The sequence below is a fragment of the Medicago truncatula genome, chromosome 7 (genome assembly GCF_003473485.1).
Source record: "Medicago truncatula cultivar Jemalong A17 chromosome 7, MtrunA17r5.0-ANR, whole genome shotgun sequence".
Taxonomy (NCBI): domain Eukaryota; kingdom Viridiplantae; phylum Streptophyta; class Magnoliopsida; order Fabales; family Fabaceae; genus Medicago; species Medicago truncatula.
Window position 1 is genome coordinate 26,310,639 of NC_053048.1, and position 15,780 is coordinate 26,326,418.

General features: G+C 33.5%; 2 protein-coding genes and 1 pseudogene across 2 annotated transcripts; 2 read left to right on the forward strand and 1 right to left on the reverse strand.

The window, feature by feature from the left end:
- The first annotated feature begins 4,603 nt into the window (after positions 1–4,603).
- LOC112416629 (disease resistance-like protein DSC1) lies at positions 4,604–11,329 on the forward strand (annotated as a pseudogene).
- Positions 8,753–9,867, forward strand: LOC25498297 (disease resistance protein RML1B). Its single transcript, XM_024770342.2, has 2 exons — positions 8,753–8,968; positions 9,358–9,867. Exons 1-2 carry the CDS (start codon positions 8,765–8,767, stop codon positions 9,829–9,831), a joined length of 678 nt encoding a protein of 225 aa, XP_024626110.1. The 5' UTR covers positions 8,753–8,764; the 3' UTR covers positions 9,832–9,867.
- A 1,769-nt stretch (positions 11,330–13,098) lies between the features above and the next one.
- LOC25498298 (disease resistance protein TAO1) lies at positions 13,099–13,680 on the reverse strand. Its single transcript, XM_024770899.1, has one exon. The coding sequence runs from the start codon at positions 13,678–13,680 to the stop codon at positions 13,099–13,101; it is 582 nt and encodes a 193-aa protein (XP_024626667.1).
- Between the last annotated feature and the right edge of the window lie 2,100 nt (positions 13,681–15,780).

A 15,780-nucleotide genomic window follows, 5' to 3' on the forward strand; every position in this document is an offset into this window, starting at 1 on the left:
GGCTCAGCTGTGTTGAGGTGCTGTTTTGGCTTATTTTGGTGTTTGCAGCAGTAAAATCAAGAATCTCAGTATCAGCAGTTCGTGCTAGATTTGTGTAGGTGAGGTGGGTTTGGAGCTAATGTGGAGTTTGGTGTGATTGGTATTGTGTTGTATTGTTAGCTAGATCCTTTGATGTTTGAGATTTCAGTGCATATTATATGTTATAGTGGGAGTTCATATAGATGGCATCTTTGAAGACTATCAAATTATCAATTGTTTCTGGCATTTGGGTGTGAGGTTCTGCCTTGGATAGGTGTTTTGCATCTAAGTTCTTTATCGGGGTGTATCAAAAGGGGTATTTGGAATTATACCAGGTTTCATGATTTCTTTTTGTGGCGTGGGAGGTCTGTTTCTTTTTTTGCTTTGCTATGTATCTTGGCATATCTTATGCTATAATATCGTTTCTTTGGTTTTTTCCAAAAAAAAAAAAAAAAACTGGTAGAATGTAACTCTAAGTTCAGCCCAAATCTGGGAACGATGAGAAGCTTGCAGACTAGCAAAAATAATGGTTAAAATCCAACCATAAGAGGTGTTAGCATTGAAACAGAGATGCACGTAATATTTTGATTAAGAAATAACATGTAATCGAGAAAGACTCCACAAACACTAAATTCCTCTAGAGCAACCAATAACCCCAACCTGCTCAACACATAGAAGACCAATTTTTTAAATGACCTTGTCATCCCTAAGACCACTAATACAAGGATCATATATTCTACCTTATGTTACCGGTCTTTCAACCATATTTCATCAGCCACAGGAAGAGTATGCTCTATCACAACACACACACACTCGCAAATTTTCCATGAGCAACCTTAAGCCTATTATGATCTGTTTTTATGGGTTGACCAATGTCAGAGACCATACTCATCAGAAATCTCTCATATTGACTAAGACCTGGAAAGTGGACTCGGACCATAGCACTGCCCACACGAGCCTTGGGTGAAGCCATGAATCGAAAACGACAAAAACAAAAAAGCGATGAGTGGCCATGGCTCACAGTTTTAAAAATACACCTACATTTTTACACATATGAGTGGCCATATGTGTAAAAATTTGATTGAAAGTTTATGCTTATTTATTTAGACAATGTACTTGCATTGCAGTTTGTTAAGAGTATTGGGTTATTTTAGGAGTGTTATTGGGATGTCTTGTATTAGTTATACTACAGTTGTCGTTTACCTATGTTGAGGTGTATAACAAAAATTGAAGTGATTGATTTGTGTCATTGTTCTTACACAGATAATCCTACATTCATGAATTAAGTGTTCAATATTTATCATCCTTCCACTACTGTATGTTCACTGTTTAGTTTTGTGAGTTATTATTTATTTTTTTGGAACAGTGAGCTTTTTTTTAAAAAAAATCCTGTTAATGCTTTTGTTGAATCTTTAAGGGAAACCAAGGTCACTGAATTTGCCTCTTAAAATTAATTATGGTATTTAAGTGGCGAGAGGAGGAATCATGGTCATACATTATCTCATCAGTTGAGTTTACCAAACACTTCATCTGAGATGGTTGCTATAGAGAAGTTGTTTCAGATTCTGTTCCTTGAAAAATTAGAGTGAAACGAGGCTGTGTTACTCATCCTCGAAGCATTGCCGAAAGGGTTGAATTTTGTTTATATGCAAAAATCAATTATTTTCTGGAGGCATCTTATCATATCGTATTGCGGATAGGACTTATGAATTACTAACTATATTTGAAGGAAGCTTTTGCATACAAAATAATTGAGGAATGGAATGAAGCTATTATTTTTGAAGTTTTAGACTATGTTGAATTTATGAAGTGTTTTGAAAATGATGATTCCAAGTAACTATTTTCAGGTATGAAGAACTAGGATCAGTGAAAGAATGAGGAAATTATAAGAGCTTGTTCCAAACATGGACAAAGTGGAAGACAAGGACATATCTCCTCTCAATCCATGTCTTTATTCTCTCGCATTTACTTCAATGATATATATCAGCTTCCTCAATTTACCGGCGGTGGTGGAAGACAAGGAGATGTTGAGATGTGGAACTTATGGAAAAAATCAGCAGTTGTAATTTTCTTCTACAAATGACTCTTGAATATGGAACATAGCTGAATTTTCTTCTATATTTCGTCCAATTAAGTGTTCTCAATTACTCCTGGTATGAAAGAATCGATCGACAAATTAAATGCTAATTGAAATGGTTCAAAAGGCTTATATGGAACATAGTGCATTGGTTTATATGGATAAATGAAACAGACATTAATGTTTTTGATGTCTAATTTCTTTAGTTTTAATAGAGTTTTGGTTGGAGCTGCCAAGGAGTTATTCATATGCAGAGCGTGAGCATAGCTGTTTTTGTGAGCATATTAAAGTCTAGGTATTCAATCCCGGATAGTGGCGCGTAGCAGCTGACCCTAAAAATGGCATAGCGGAATCCCGGGTAGCAGGATTGCTGGGGTCGCAAAGGATAGATTGTATAAGAACATTAGAGAGATTGTATAAAAAACAAGAGAACAATAAAAAGATATGATAAAACGATCACTAGTTAAAGATGTAACAGAGGAGAGATTCAACGTGTCTTTTAATGTCTATTATGTAGTAGCTGATTCCACTGTAACAAACAAAAAAACATACGATAAAAAAAACAGAACATGTAATGAATGGAAGGGTTTGGAGTTGAAAACCGAAATTGCCCTTCAAACGGTTCAAATTTCAAGGGTACAATCGTGATTTTCTTGGAGCAAGAACCCAGGAACCGGAGCATGCGAACTGGGAACCTGCTCTCCCACCTGGAACGGCCGGGAATCAGAAGTGGGATGGGATTCACATTCTCGTCGCAGTTTTTCACTTAGATGCTCCGCTTCTCTGGGATCCCATCTGGATTGACTACCTAGATTTAAGTTTGATTTATGCAATTATAATAAATTTTTTGATTTTTTCTTGGTGTTGCTGTAAGTTTGTTTATATTGTTTTAAATCCAACTATTTCTGAGCTGCAATGTTCTCATTTATTGGTTTCTGCATATTGGTTTTATGCCAAACCAATTGTATTGCTACTTTTGTCTTTTGATTATGATTTGTTTGTATGGTGTTTATTTGTAAAATAAATACTTCTTTTGGTTTGTTGTAATGGACGATAGTCAGGTGGTGCGTTAACAAGAGCTACTCAGGGTGTATTGAGTTTAGATTTTGATGGAAGAAGAAAACATATAGCAAAGGTGCAGACAACATTTGAAAACTATTTTTAATTTACCAAGAAAAAATTTGGATTGTTGTTACTTAATGCATTCGGTTCCAGCCTTGTAAAAATTAAGTTGGATTGTCAAGTTGATTTGGAATGGTGTAACTGTTTGTTTAGCTACAAACTATTCCTAGACTGATTACATAACAACATTTGTATTTTATGGTCTCTAGATGTTCCAATGACTGGTTGAGGGTGATATGGATTTTGTCTTACCTTTCAACAAATTAAAGAAAATGATGATCACTGATGTTACATATCATCTGAGATTAATATTTGATGCGTTTATCATGGAATCGCAGTTTAGAACAAGTTAATCGATGTGTACTTGGTAGTTTGTCAGCTGTTGGTGATTAACAATTTTGTAGGAGTTGGTTACAGTAGTTTGTTATGTCTTTTATTCTTTGTAAAAAAGAGTCCCGAAATTATAAATTCATGGTGCAGTTCTAAACTGTGATTCTGTGATAAACACATCAAACATTAATCTCAGATAATATGTAACATCATTTTCATTAATTTGTTGAATGGTAAAACAAAATCCATATCATCCTCAACCAGTCATTGGAACATCTAGAGACCATAAAATACAAATGCTATTATCTTGTCTAGGAATAGTTTGCAGCTAAACAAACAGTTTCCATCATTCCGAATAAACTTCACATGTAACAAGGCTTCTAGGAAATACCAATAATTCTTTCAGCATTTCAAACTTTTTCTGGGAATTCCTTCAGCAATTATTTTAAAATTTACTGGGGTCAAATTGAATTTTTTGAAAAATTTGGGGACCAAAATGCAAAATTTGAAAAAAAATATAACAATGAAGAATTTTAAAATTCTGAATTTTTAGGTGTCATTTGAAATTCTCTAAATTTAACTTGAACAAAATACTTCATAAATTACCATCATTTTGAAAATTCTTTAAATTATTATCAAAACAATGAAATTCACCTCAAAGTATTTGAATTTCCTCAAAACATTCCCTCATCCAAACACACTCTCAGAGAATTTCTAGGTAATTTAAATGATTCAATTAAATTAATTTCATTTCTCGATACTTTTGTTTGGATTGAGTAATAAAAAATTTCATTGTCATCATTTTTGAGCAACTTTTATAAATTTTAATTTTTTTGGGGCCAAATTTGAAAATTGAAATTAGGGGTCGATTTGTAAATTTCAAAATTTTTAGGGATCAAATTATAATTTTTGAAAATTTTGAGGGGTCAATTTACAAATTTGAAATTAGGGGTCGATTTGTAAAGTGTTTTTAAAATTTTTTAACTTTTATTTAGAAACACTTTCCTAAAATAGTATAATAGACCACTCATTCACCTCTTTTTAGAAACTCACAATTCTTTTCTTCATTATCAACACATCAACCAACAATATATCACAAATCAGATCACTAAATTATTCATTTTCCTCTCCCATCCTTCATTACTTTCCTGATAAGGTATGTATGTATGTATGTATGTATATGTGTGTATATATATATATATATATATATATATATATATATATATATATGCTTCTTGGAATCATAATCTTTATCCTTTTTGAAACTTTGTTTTGTTGCTAGCTAGGGTTCTAACGTTATGTTATCACATTGAAATATTTGGATCTAATTTCATGATTTACACACTGTTTTGAGACTTTGAAATGTTCCATATTATCTAATACTCCTTCCGTCCCAAATTGTATGACGTTTTGGGCATCTCACACGTATTAAGAAATGTAATTAATTTTGTGTGGGAAAGAGATATTATGAGTTGTTTTACAAAATTGTCCTTAATAAATGATATGAGAAAGATAAATGAATGACTTGGAAGTAGAGAAGGCAATAAATAGTGAAGGATATAATAGGAAAAGTAACATTAATGATTCATTGGTATTGTAAAGCGACATACAATTTGGGACAAAAAAAATTTCCAAAGCGACATACAATTTGGGACGGAGGGAGTAACTGCTTTGAGTTTCCACTACATGGGATCTCTGTAAATTTTAACAATCAGCTGCTGAAGGTTGAGCAAGATAGGAGCAAATATTGAATAGATCTCTTACTATGTGCGCTTTGAAATCTTTGAGGCTCTTCTTTTGAAGTGCAAGTTTCTCTCGTATGAGACTGCTGCTGTTGTGGTTTTAAGGAGGGTGTAAAATTAAAATGCAATAATTTGGTTTAAGTATGTGTACAAATTTGAATAAGGTTTATGTGTGTAACTCCTCAGGATCTCCATTTATTTGTGCAGTAGTATGGTGTAAAATTGATCTTTATATTTTGACAAATACAAATAATACTAGTAATGAGGTTTGGCAAGAAGGAGAGTAGTCCAATAAGTAGAGGGAGATCAAGAAAAACTGTAGGTTAAGTAATTAAGAGGGACTATCTTTAGACATGATAAGAAATTATGGTGTTGTTTAGTGCATTTAGCTGATCCAACCTAGTGAGAAAAGGTCTAGCTATCGTTGTATGAAAAGTCACATATTAGATTTGGTTCTGTGGGTTGTGGAGTTTTCCTTTTTTTTTGTTAACATAATTCTTCTGTAGTGATTTCTGTCTTATGCTATATTGCATCAGTTTCCATAATAGAATTTTATTTTACAATGTTATCTTGTTAATGTCTTGGCAGGGAAATTTGAAAGTTGAAGCTTGCGTATACGACTTGCCGACAAGGAGTTATTGAAGTAGCTAAGATGTAAGTAGCATGATAATTTATTGGATACCAAGTGTTGTCAAGTAGTGGTGCTATAGCACTGTAGCATAAAGTAATTTGAACAGATTGCTGTAATCTGCTATATGCGATTGACAATATTGATAAGAAAGCATTTGTGCATGCACATTCTTTTACATATTGCATTTCAACTCGTGCCTTTGTGAAATTTATCTGTGGAATGTTTCTTGGCCATCACTGCTTTATTGTTACAATCTTTTCTAGTGTATGCCTTTCTTAATATTGAATGTTTTCATATATTTTGTATTTAAAGTTCTGAAAACTTTCATTGGTACCATGAGAAGTGTACTATAGATCATCTCAGTACATTACAAGCATGTCAGTGGACGGTTTTTATATTTTAATTGAAAAGTTTGTGAAGGGTGATGGTGCCAATAGGCCACAATGGCATATGTTTTATATGTCGATTTTTGGCCTTCCAGCATCTATAACACTGACCTTAGCTACTGTTTGCATAGAATTGTTGTTTTTGTTTGTTTTTGCTGCTTGTTAATCTATCATGTGCTACGAAATTAATCATGTGCAGGTTCCAGTGGAGCTTCTGGAAGATGCTAAAACATCAGCCAAAGCAGCTCTTGAAGAAATGGATGCTGATTAACTGATTAAGAATATTCTTTTCTTCATTATCAACACATCAACCAACAATATATCACAAATCAGATCACTAAATATTAATTTTCCTCTCCCATCCTTCATCACTTTCCTAATAAGGTATATATATGCTTCTTGGAATCATAATCTTTATCCTTTTTGAAACTTTGTTGCAAATGTACTGTTAGACGATATGAGTTTGTCTAACATGTGCAATATTGCACATGTTAAGACAACTAAAAGTAGTAAATTTTCATTGAAAAACACCAATTATTTATCAAAAAGTTATATATTTAATATAAAATACACAAGTTTCAAGACAAACTTACCATTCTAAATTTAAGACTAGACGCTTGAAATCGAAAACTGCATGATATATTACTGCTCCAAATCCCTAAATTGGACGACAATTGTGGTTTCCTTTTAATTACCGTCTATGCTACAGATCCCTAATATGACAACTGCTTACAGATGATTATTACTTACAACAATTTTTGCAATTATCTGTGCCAAATAGTATATACGGAGTTCATGACGAGGCAAAGGATAAAGAATTCAAACCTGAAATGAGCTGGGTGTGTGAGGAATCAAACCGTCAGAATGAAAAGGTAAGGCAGGGTGTACTTTGAGTTACTTTTAAACAATGACATATTTTTCCTTCAATTACTTCAAAATAATGATTGTATAGCATAGGATCCACATTTTTTCTTTGTTTGCCTGTATCTGATTTGTATTGATTACAACCATTCTGAAACTTTCAAAAATCAATTCTTATTCTGTTGATTCAGATTTTTAGGTTTCTGGTTATTACCTCAATTCATGGTATTGTATGATTAGCATTTGGAAGTAAAAGTAATTGAGCCAACCTTGAATAAGGCAATACAATAATACTGTGCAATTCTGATTATGAATTAAATGGAAAATTAATCAACCTTGTTTTGATTATGAATTATTAGTTTTCATATTACTTTGTTAGTTATGTGTAAGCTGTAACCAGTTAAAGATCCCTTTTTTTATACTTTAGACTTTAGAGTATTCATAAAATACCGCTTGATGATTGATACCAAAGCAAAAATTTCTAAAGTTAATGATATACATAGCGTTGAGTTATAATAGTTTTGACATACTAATTTTTGTAACTTGAACTATGAGGATCTACTAATTCAGAGGTTTTTATAATCGTCTGTGTGCAAATTTTGACAAGAAAAAATGTTTATTCTAGAGTAAATTTCTTTTCAGCGTGTACGGCGACCCAATACCTGTCAACTAAAAGATTTAATTGGATGGCATGGTGAATTTGAGCGGGGAAGTAGAATCATTGTGACTAGTAGAGACATGCAAGTACTTAAGAATATAGATGCTGATGAAATATATGAAGTGAATGAGATGAATTTTCAAGATTCTCTACAACTATCCCGTAGGAGCTTTTATGGGTTTATCAGAGAAGGTTTTAAATTGTGCTAAAGGGATCCCATTAGCTCTCAAAGTTTCGGGCTTTTCACTTCAAAATAGAACAGAAGAAGAATGGGAAAGTGCTTTGGAGAAGTTGAAAAAGCATACTGAAGGTGAAATTTTTGGTGCCTTGAAATTAAGTTACGATGGGCTTGATGATGAGCAGAAGGATATATTTCTTGACATAGCTTGCTTCTGTAGGGGACATGACATGAATACTGTCAAGCAAACTCTAGATAGCTGTGGTTTCTCGACTGCCATTGGAATGAGAATTCTTATTGGTCGAGGCCTCATGTCTATTCTAAAAGGTGAAATTGTGCTGCACGATCTTATACAGGAAATGGGACTTGAAATTGTTCATCAACGATACTGGAAACCGCAATCAATTATGGAAACATGGGGATGTTTATCACGTTTTAAGAAAGAACAAGGTAAATCCTTTATGTTTCTTATTTTGCTTTACATTCTCCATGAAACCTTTATCTGCTAAGGGCTAAGGAATACATACAGTTGAATGATTCACTTTAAGTCTTTTTTTATACATATGTACTTCATGTCTTTATCACATATTGAAAGCACTTGGCTGTTATTTCTTTTCAACTTAATTTTTTTATTTCCGTTGATAAGTCCTTCCTTTAACTTTTAGGGGGCGTATGTAGTGCAGTGTATATTCATCGACATGTGCCGATTCAGAAAAGTTCAACTGAATCCCAAAACTTTCAAAATGATGAATAATCTGAGAATGCTGCAGTTCTATAAATCTAGAGAAAATCAAAACTCAAAAGTGCACATTCCATCATTTCTTGATAGTCTTCTAGATGATTTACGATTTCTTCGTTGGGATGCCTTCCCTCAAAGATCTTTGCCGCTGGATTTTTCTCTGGAAAATCTTGTTCAACTTGACATGCGTGACACTCAAATTGAACTACTTTGGGAGAGAGATCAGGTATTGCCAGCTTTATTTTTTTGCAAACAAACTTAGGAAAATCAATATCAACAACAGTTTTCTATATTCAGGCTTAAAAATCTGAAATCATTAAGAAAGATCAAATAACAATTTTTTATGGAGAATAATAAAAATACTCATATTAATTGATAAAGTTTTTCAAAAATAAAAATTAATAGATATAGTAACCTCGATGAAGAAATTTAGGGACAACCATTTCTCGTATCTTGAGAGATTATTATTTTTTTTTTAATTAAGTGATTAGTAGTTGCAAATTAACTCATATTATATACATGGAGTTGGGATTAAATTTGCGAGTGGCTATTCTTTTTATGAAGTGATCGGTAGTTTTTGTGATTACCTAATGATGTACTGTTGATTTGTGCCAGCATTTACCGAATTTGAAAAAGCTTGACCTTAGTGGTTCTCGAAAACTGATTCGAATACCAGACCTATCTAGATGTCCAAATATTAAAGAAGCAATTCTTAGTCATTGCAGAGAGTTGGTTCAAGTTTACACGTCTGGTTTTCTCAGAAGGCTAAAATGTTTATGGTTAAATGGCTGTGTTGGGCTTATGAGTTTAAACATTCCTAGCAATATTCTCTCGAGGTCTTCAGGATTAATAGTTTTGTATAATTGTTGCAACCTTGAGATGTTTTCGGTCAATAGTCCAAACGAGGGGGTACTATCAAATGTTTGTTCACGCACTAGACCACGGGGGGACATATTTAGATACATTTTGCCTGAGGATATACAATACTGTCTCGACAAACAACCTGGGTCCATATTTGAGAAATTCTCGGATACTTTTGAGCCGCTCGCCTGTGATGTGTTAAAAAAAACTTACTATTCCAAAGGATAATATACACTTACTAAACTTATAAGTGTTGAGAGAAGGTTCACCCTCATTTTTTCCAAGTCTCAATGAGCTTTGTTGGTTGGATCTCTCTTACTGTGAATCACTAATAAGCCTTCCAATTGACTTTTTGAAATTGAAATTTCTCAAAAGACTTTACCTCCGTGGTTGCTCGAATATGGAGGAGTTCCCAGAAATTGAGGAAACTTCAGAAAATTTGATGGTTCTCATCTTAGACGAAACATCATTAAAGGAACTGCCTTCATCCTTACGCCATTTGGAGAAGAGTTGAGCTTGCACAATTGCTCAAGGATTGAGATTATTCCATCTTCCATTGGAAGTCTCAGTAAACTGTGTAAATTAGACCTTACCTGCTGCAAATTAGATCTTACCTGCTGTGAATCACTTGAAACTCTTCCCAGCAGCATCTTCAAACTGAAGTTAGCAAAATTAGATTTGCATGGCTGCTCAATGCTGAAGATCTTCCCAGAGATCTTGGAGCCTGCCGAAAACTTTGCTCACATTAGCTTAGCAAAAGCAGCAATTAAAGAGCTTCCTTCATCATTGGACTATTTGGTTGGGCTTCAAACCTTGAGTCTTAGGCTATGACAAATAACATTGGTAATGTAACCCTTCTCGCCAAGCTTTATTTTTTAGGCTATGACAAGTTATCAGAAATCCCAAGTGACATTGGTCGCTTGTCATCACTCCGAGAATTGTCATTTCATGAAAGTGGTATTGTTAACCTTCCTGAGAGTATTGCTCATCTGTCAAGCTTGAAATCACTTGATTTAACTGATTGCAAAAGGCTTGAATGTCTAACGCAGCTACCACCATTTCTGGAACACTTGTGGGCATTTGATTGTCCATCCATTAGGAGAGTGTCAAGTTCAAGGACTACAAGTTCATCAGATTCTAAACAGAGTCATCAGGGCATCTTCAAATTTCATCTCACCAATAGTCAAGAACTAAATTCAAGGGCTCAAAGTAACCTTGCGGCTGATGCACATATGACGATCCTTCAGGATGCATATAGGTCTGTGTTCTATTGCTTTCTAGGGAGTGCAGTTCCTTCTTGGTTCCCTTACCGTTGTGAGGGACATTCAGTGACCCTGAATATAAATTCTCTAAACTTGTGCAATGATAATATGCTCATGTTATGCATGACGAAAAAAGATGATCTAGTGTTTTTAGCTATAGATTTGCTGTTAAATCTGATGATGGTAAACACATTTTTCCTAGCAATGATCAGCTAAGATACTATTTCAAATGGAGGGGTGAATAAATGGTGGCTATGGATTATATTATCCCTAATAAACAGCAGAACAAATGGTGGATAATTCATATGTTAATCCTAGTTATTTTATGTAGCATCCTAATGTTAATGCATTCAGTATAGTTGTAATAACTTTCTAGATTGGTGAACATTGAAAAAAGGTTAGTAAGTGCTGGTACGTTGAGATAATATTTGATCATACACAAATAAGTAGTCCATTTAAAATGATATTTCTGTTTCGTTAAATTTAATCACACATGCATATTTGCATATTAACTGATACATGAGAATGAGGTAAGTTTTAAATTTAATCATTCATCCTTGCATATTTATAGCCAAGAATATATTTAGAAAAATAAACTTTTTTTTTACAAGGGCATACAAGTTGGGAAATCAATAAATATAGAGCTATTTAATGCGTGACGACTTCATTTGTTTATCTCCTATTAAACTCAACAAATGATGAAAAAGACCTCTGCTTCGATGATTATAGAATTAAAATTAGAGACTTTCCCACTGGGTATATATAGATTTTAAACCACAAGTACTAGAAATTCTTGATGTTTTATACAACACCTACTCTGAGACTTGCCAATCTTGAAAATGCCTCATTCTGAGCTTGAGCAAGTTTTATATATATATATGTTTTATTATAGTTTGCTCTTGCCTTCTCATGATTTATCAATATGTAAGAAAATGCTGCAAAGTGAAATAAAAACGACTTACCAGAGGGAAAGAGTCAATAAAATCAAACCTCATTTGCCTACGAGATAATCATGCATTGACACTGAAGGTGAATGATCATTTAGTATCAATTTGTCGATAAGAAAGAGTCGTACTTCTAACTTCATATAATATATACATTTACTTTGAGAAGAAAAAAGAAAACTTAAAAATGTTCTTCTTCTGATACTTCTCTTTGTTCCATTCCACAACTCAATAAATCAAAACTTTGAAAAGCTGTACATCAGAAAATAAAAATGGTCTTCAAATTAGTAACTCTCAAACCACAATTAACACTAACCACATCAGGCCTGCAGCAGTAATAAATCATGGTGTTTTTCATATAGTGCAGACAAGCTTGCCAGTCAGGGCCTAAACTTAAAAAAAGACAGTTGCGTGCACAAAATCCAAATGAATTTGAAATACCTGAAACGCAAACGATCAATGTAGAAAGTTAAACACAAGGTGATAGCAGAGTTAATGGATTAACAAGATCAATAAGAAATAGCATGTTCGACAGCAAATCAACAAATGCCAATACTGGAAACTTTATACCTTATCTCACTGTAACTTGGTAATCTCATTACAAAGGAATCCATGGAATGCCATACAAGGCATTCCATGTAATTATGAATTCCAAAGTGAAAAAAACAAAACAAAATGAGAATTAGAACTTCAACATTTAAAACTCGAAAAAGAAAGAAAAGTATGGGTGGTTAGCCAGTTTATATACAACAAAGGACATATTACATACCTGCAGTCGCCTATCTTAATTTATTTGCATCCATAAAAAACTTATCATTATGCAGCATTGCTCCCACTCGGCTCTTCAATGTCTTTATTTAAAAGTTTCAAATTCAAACTATTATCATTGGCATCAATTTCTTTAGTATAAAGAGGACATATTCCACACTCTTTCACCATGACATCTGATTTAGGATATCAGAGGTAACCATGTTTGCTGAACTCAAAAGTGAAGTTGTGGGCATCAAAGAGCCAATTATCAATGCTAGCAAAGTCCAAGTGATATTTCCTTATGAATGTGTGATCTTGGATGACTAACCTACTTCCATCCTTTGAAAAGAAATGGTATTTTATCTCGGCATAGTTAGCGAGAATTTGCGTGCCACCATCAGCTTCAAATGTTAATCTGCACGTAAAGCTACCACTTCTTGCTATTGCATCATCCATATCCCGACATTCCAAAACAACAGACAGGGCAAAACCAACAAGCCTGCTATTACTTAGCCAGTCTGGAGACTCCATTTTCATTGCTACCAAACTCCTGTACAACGATAAGGAAACCAACCAGGAATTGCACTCCCAGGAAAACAAAAGAACACAGATCTGTATGCATCCTTGGTGATCCTAAGCCATGTTTCAGCCCCAATATTACTGCAAGCAGTTTCATCTAGTTCTTGACTATTGGTGAAATGAAATATGAAGTTGTCCTTATCGGAATTTGATGGGAGTTCCAACCTTGAATTTGGAATTATTTTTCTAACGGACGGGCAGTCATACGCCAACAACTGGTTTAGAGATGATGGAAGTTGTGGGATACATTCAAGCCTTTTGCAATCACTTAAATCAAGTGGTTTTAAGCTTGAGAGATTAGCTATGCTCCCTGGAAGGTTCACAATACTGCAACAACCAGAACAATCAGGCTCAGATAGATAGTTTAGATTAGCAATGCTATTTGGAAGTGACACCAGATCACTGCATAACTTCAGGCACAAGGTTCGAAGTCCAACCAAATAATCCACAGATGAAGACAGTTCCTTAATTGCTGTTTTTGTCAAGTTAATGTGAACAAACGTTTCCGCAGGCTCCAAGATCTCTGGGAAGGTCTTCAGCATTGAGCAACCATGAAAATCAAGTTTTGTCAGCTTCAATTTGAAAATACTGCTTGGAAAAGTTTCAAGTGATTCACAGCAGATAAGGGCTAACTTGCTAAGTTTGCCAAGACTTCCAATGGAAGACGGAATAATCTCGAGCTTACGACACCAGCGCAAGCTCAATTCTTCAAGCCCAACCAAATGGTGCAAGGATGAAGGTAGTTATTTGATTGCTGCACTGTTTAAGACAAGAACCGTTAAACTTTCTACAGTCTCCTTAATCTCACCAAACTTCTCCAAATTAAAGCAGCCACAAAGGTAGAGTCTTTTTAGAAATTTTAACTTGAAGATTTCAGTTGGAAGGCCAAGAGGGATTCACAGTAAGAGAGATCTAACCAACAAAGCTCATTAAGACTTGGAAATAATGAGGGTGAACCTTCTCCCAACACTTCTAAGTTTAGTAATTGCATATTATCTTCTGGTTCTTTATTTAACTCAACACAATCTAGGATTGAAAAAATAATTATTTAGATGTTCTGGTGTGATCTCTACCATGAGAACTATTATATGTTAAGATGGATATTCCTAACAGATTTATTCATTTATCTATCGCACATTATTGTCATCCAACGATTTTAAGTCTAAACTATAAAGTATTAAATTTCTTACTAAACTAATTGGTAGTTTAGCTTATCAAATCATAATTGGATATAAAGAGAGTGTCATATTATGCAACAGAAACATTTTATAGAAACAAAACAAGGAAATGTGTTTTTCAATAAAGCTGCAAAAGGAAAAACAAAACTTGATTCAAGTTTGACTAATTAGTAAAACGAATGCTTGAAATCAACTCCACAATAGTAATATCAAATTGCAATTAAACTAGGTTTTTTGTGAGTGTGTGCGTGCGAGCAAGTGTGCGTTGATTATTTAATTCATAAAGATACAAGAAATAGTGCATCATATATAAGACATTTTATTGAAAATAGAAATTCATTAAGACTCATCATCCAAAATCCATTATAATTGAAGTCTTAAAGACTTACAACAACAATTTATTGTGGATTTTCTTTGTGAGTAGAAATAATAGAGATTGAACAAGAAGCTTGGATAGAAATTGAACTTGGATTATTGGCTCAAGGAAATCTTGTGGGTTGATCATTTTATTTTGAAGGATTAATTGAATTCTAAGGAATAAAATGTATCCTTCTTTATTCTTTTTCAATAGAAGCATGGACAAAGATTAATCAAAGTGTTGTATTGCCAAAGGATTCCTTATTTATTTGTCTGTTGATAAAGTGATAATGTTTTTTGTGAATTATCAATTTAATGCCATGTTTTTTGTGAATGTGTACGCACGTGCGTGCGAGCAAGGGTGCTTTGATTATTTAATTCATAAAGATACAAGAAATAGTGCATCATATATAAGACATTTTATTGAAAATAGAAATTCATTAAGACTCATCATCCAAAATCCATTATAATTGAAGTCTTAAAGACTTACAACAACAATTTATTGTGGATTTTCTTTGTGAGTAGAAATAATAGAGATTGAACAAGAAGCTTGGATAGAAATTGAACTTGGATTATTGGCTCAAGGAAATCTTGTGGGTTGATCATTTTATTTTGAAGGATTAATTGAATTCTAAGGAATAAAATGTATCCTTCTTTATTCTTTTTCAATAGAAGCATGGACAAAGATTAATCAAAGTGTTGTATTGCCAAAGGATTCCTTATTTATTTGTCTGTTGATAAAGTGATAATGTTTTTTGTGAATTATCAATTTAATGCCATGTTTTTTGTGAATGTGTACGCACGTGCGTGCGAGCAAGGGTGCTTTGATTATTTAATTCATAAAGATACAAGAAATAGTGCATCATATATAAGACATTTTATTGAAAATAGCAAGTCCATAAGAGTTATCATTCAAAATCCATTATAATTGAAGTCTTAAAGACTTATTACAACAACAACAGAGGCATAAATGCCATTGTTCAGAAACACAAATAAGGCATATATGTCATTGTTGAAATACATTAGAATCGAAAGCAAGCTCACAACTTGAAGGGCTCCAAGCAAGAATTCCCTTCAATTCAAGCCCTTTTGCATAAAAGTGTGTCA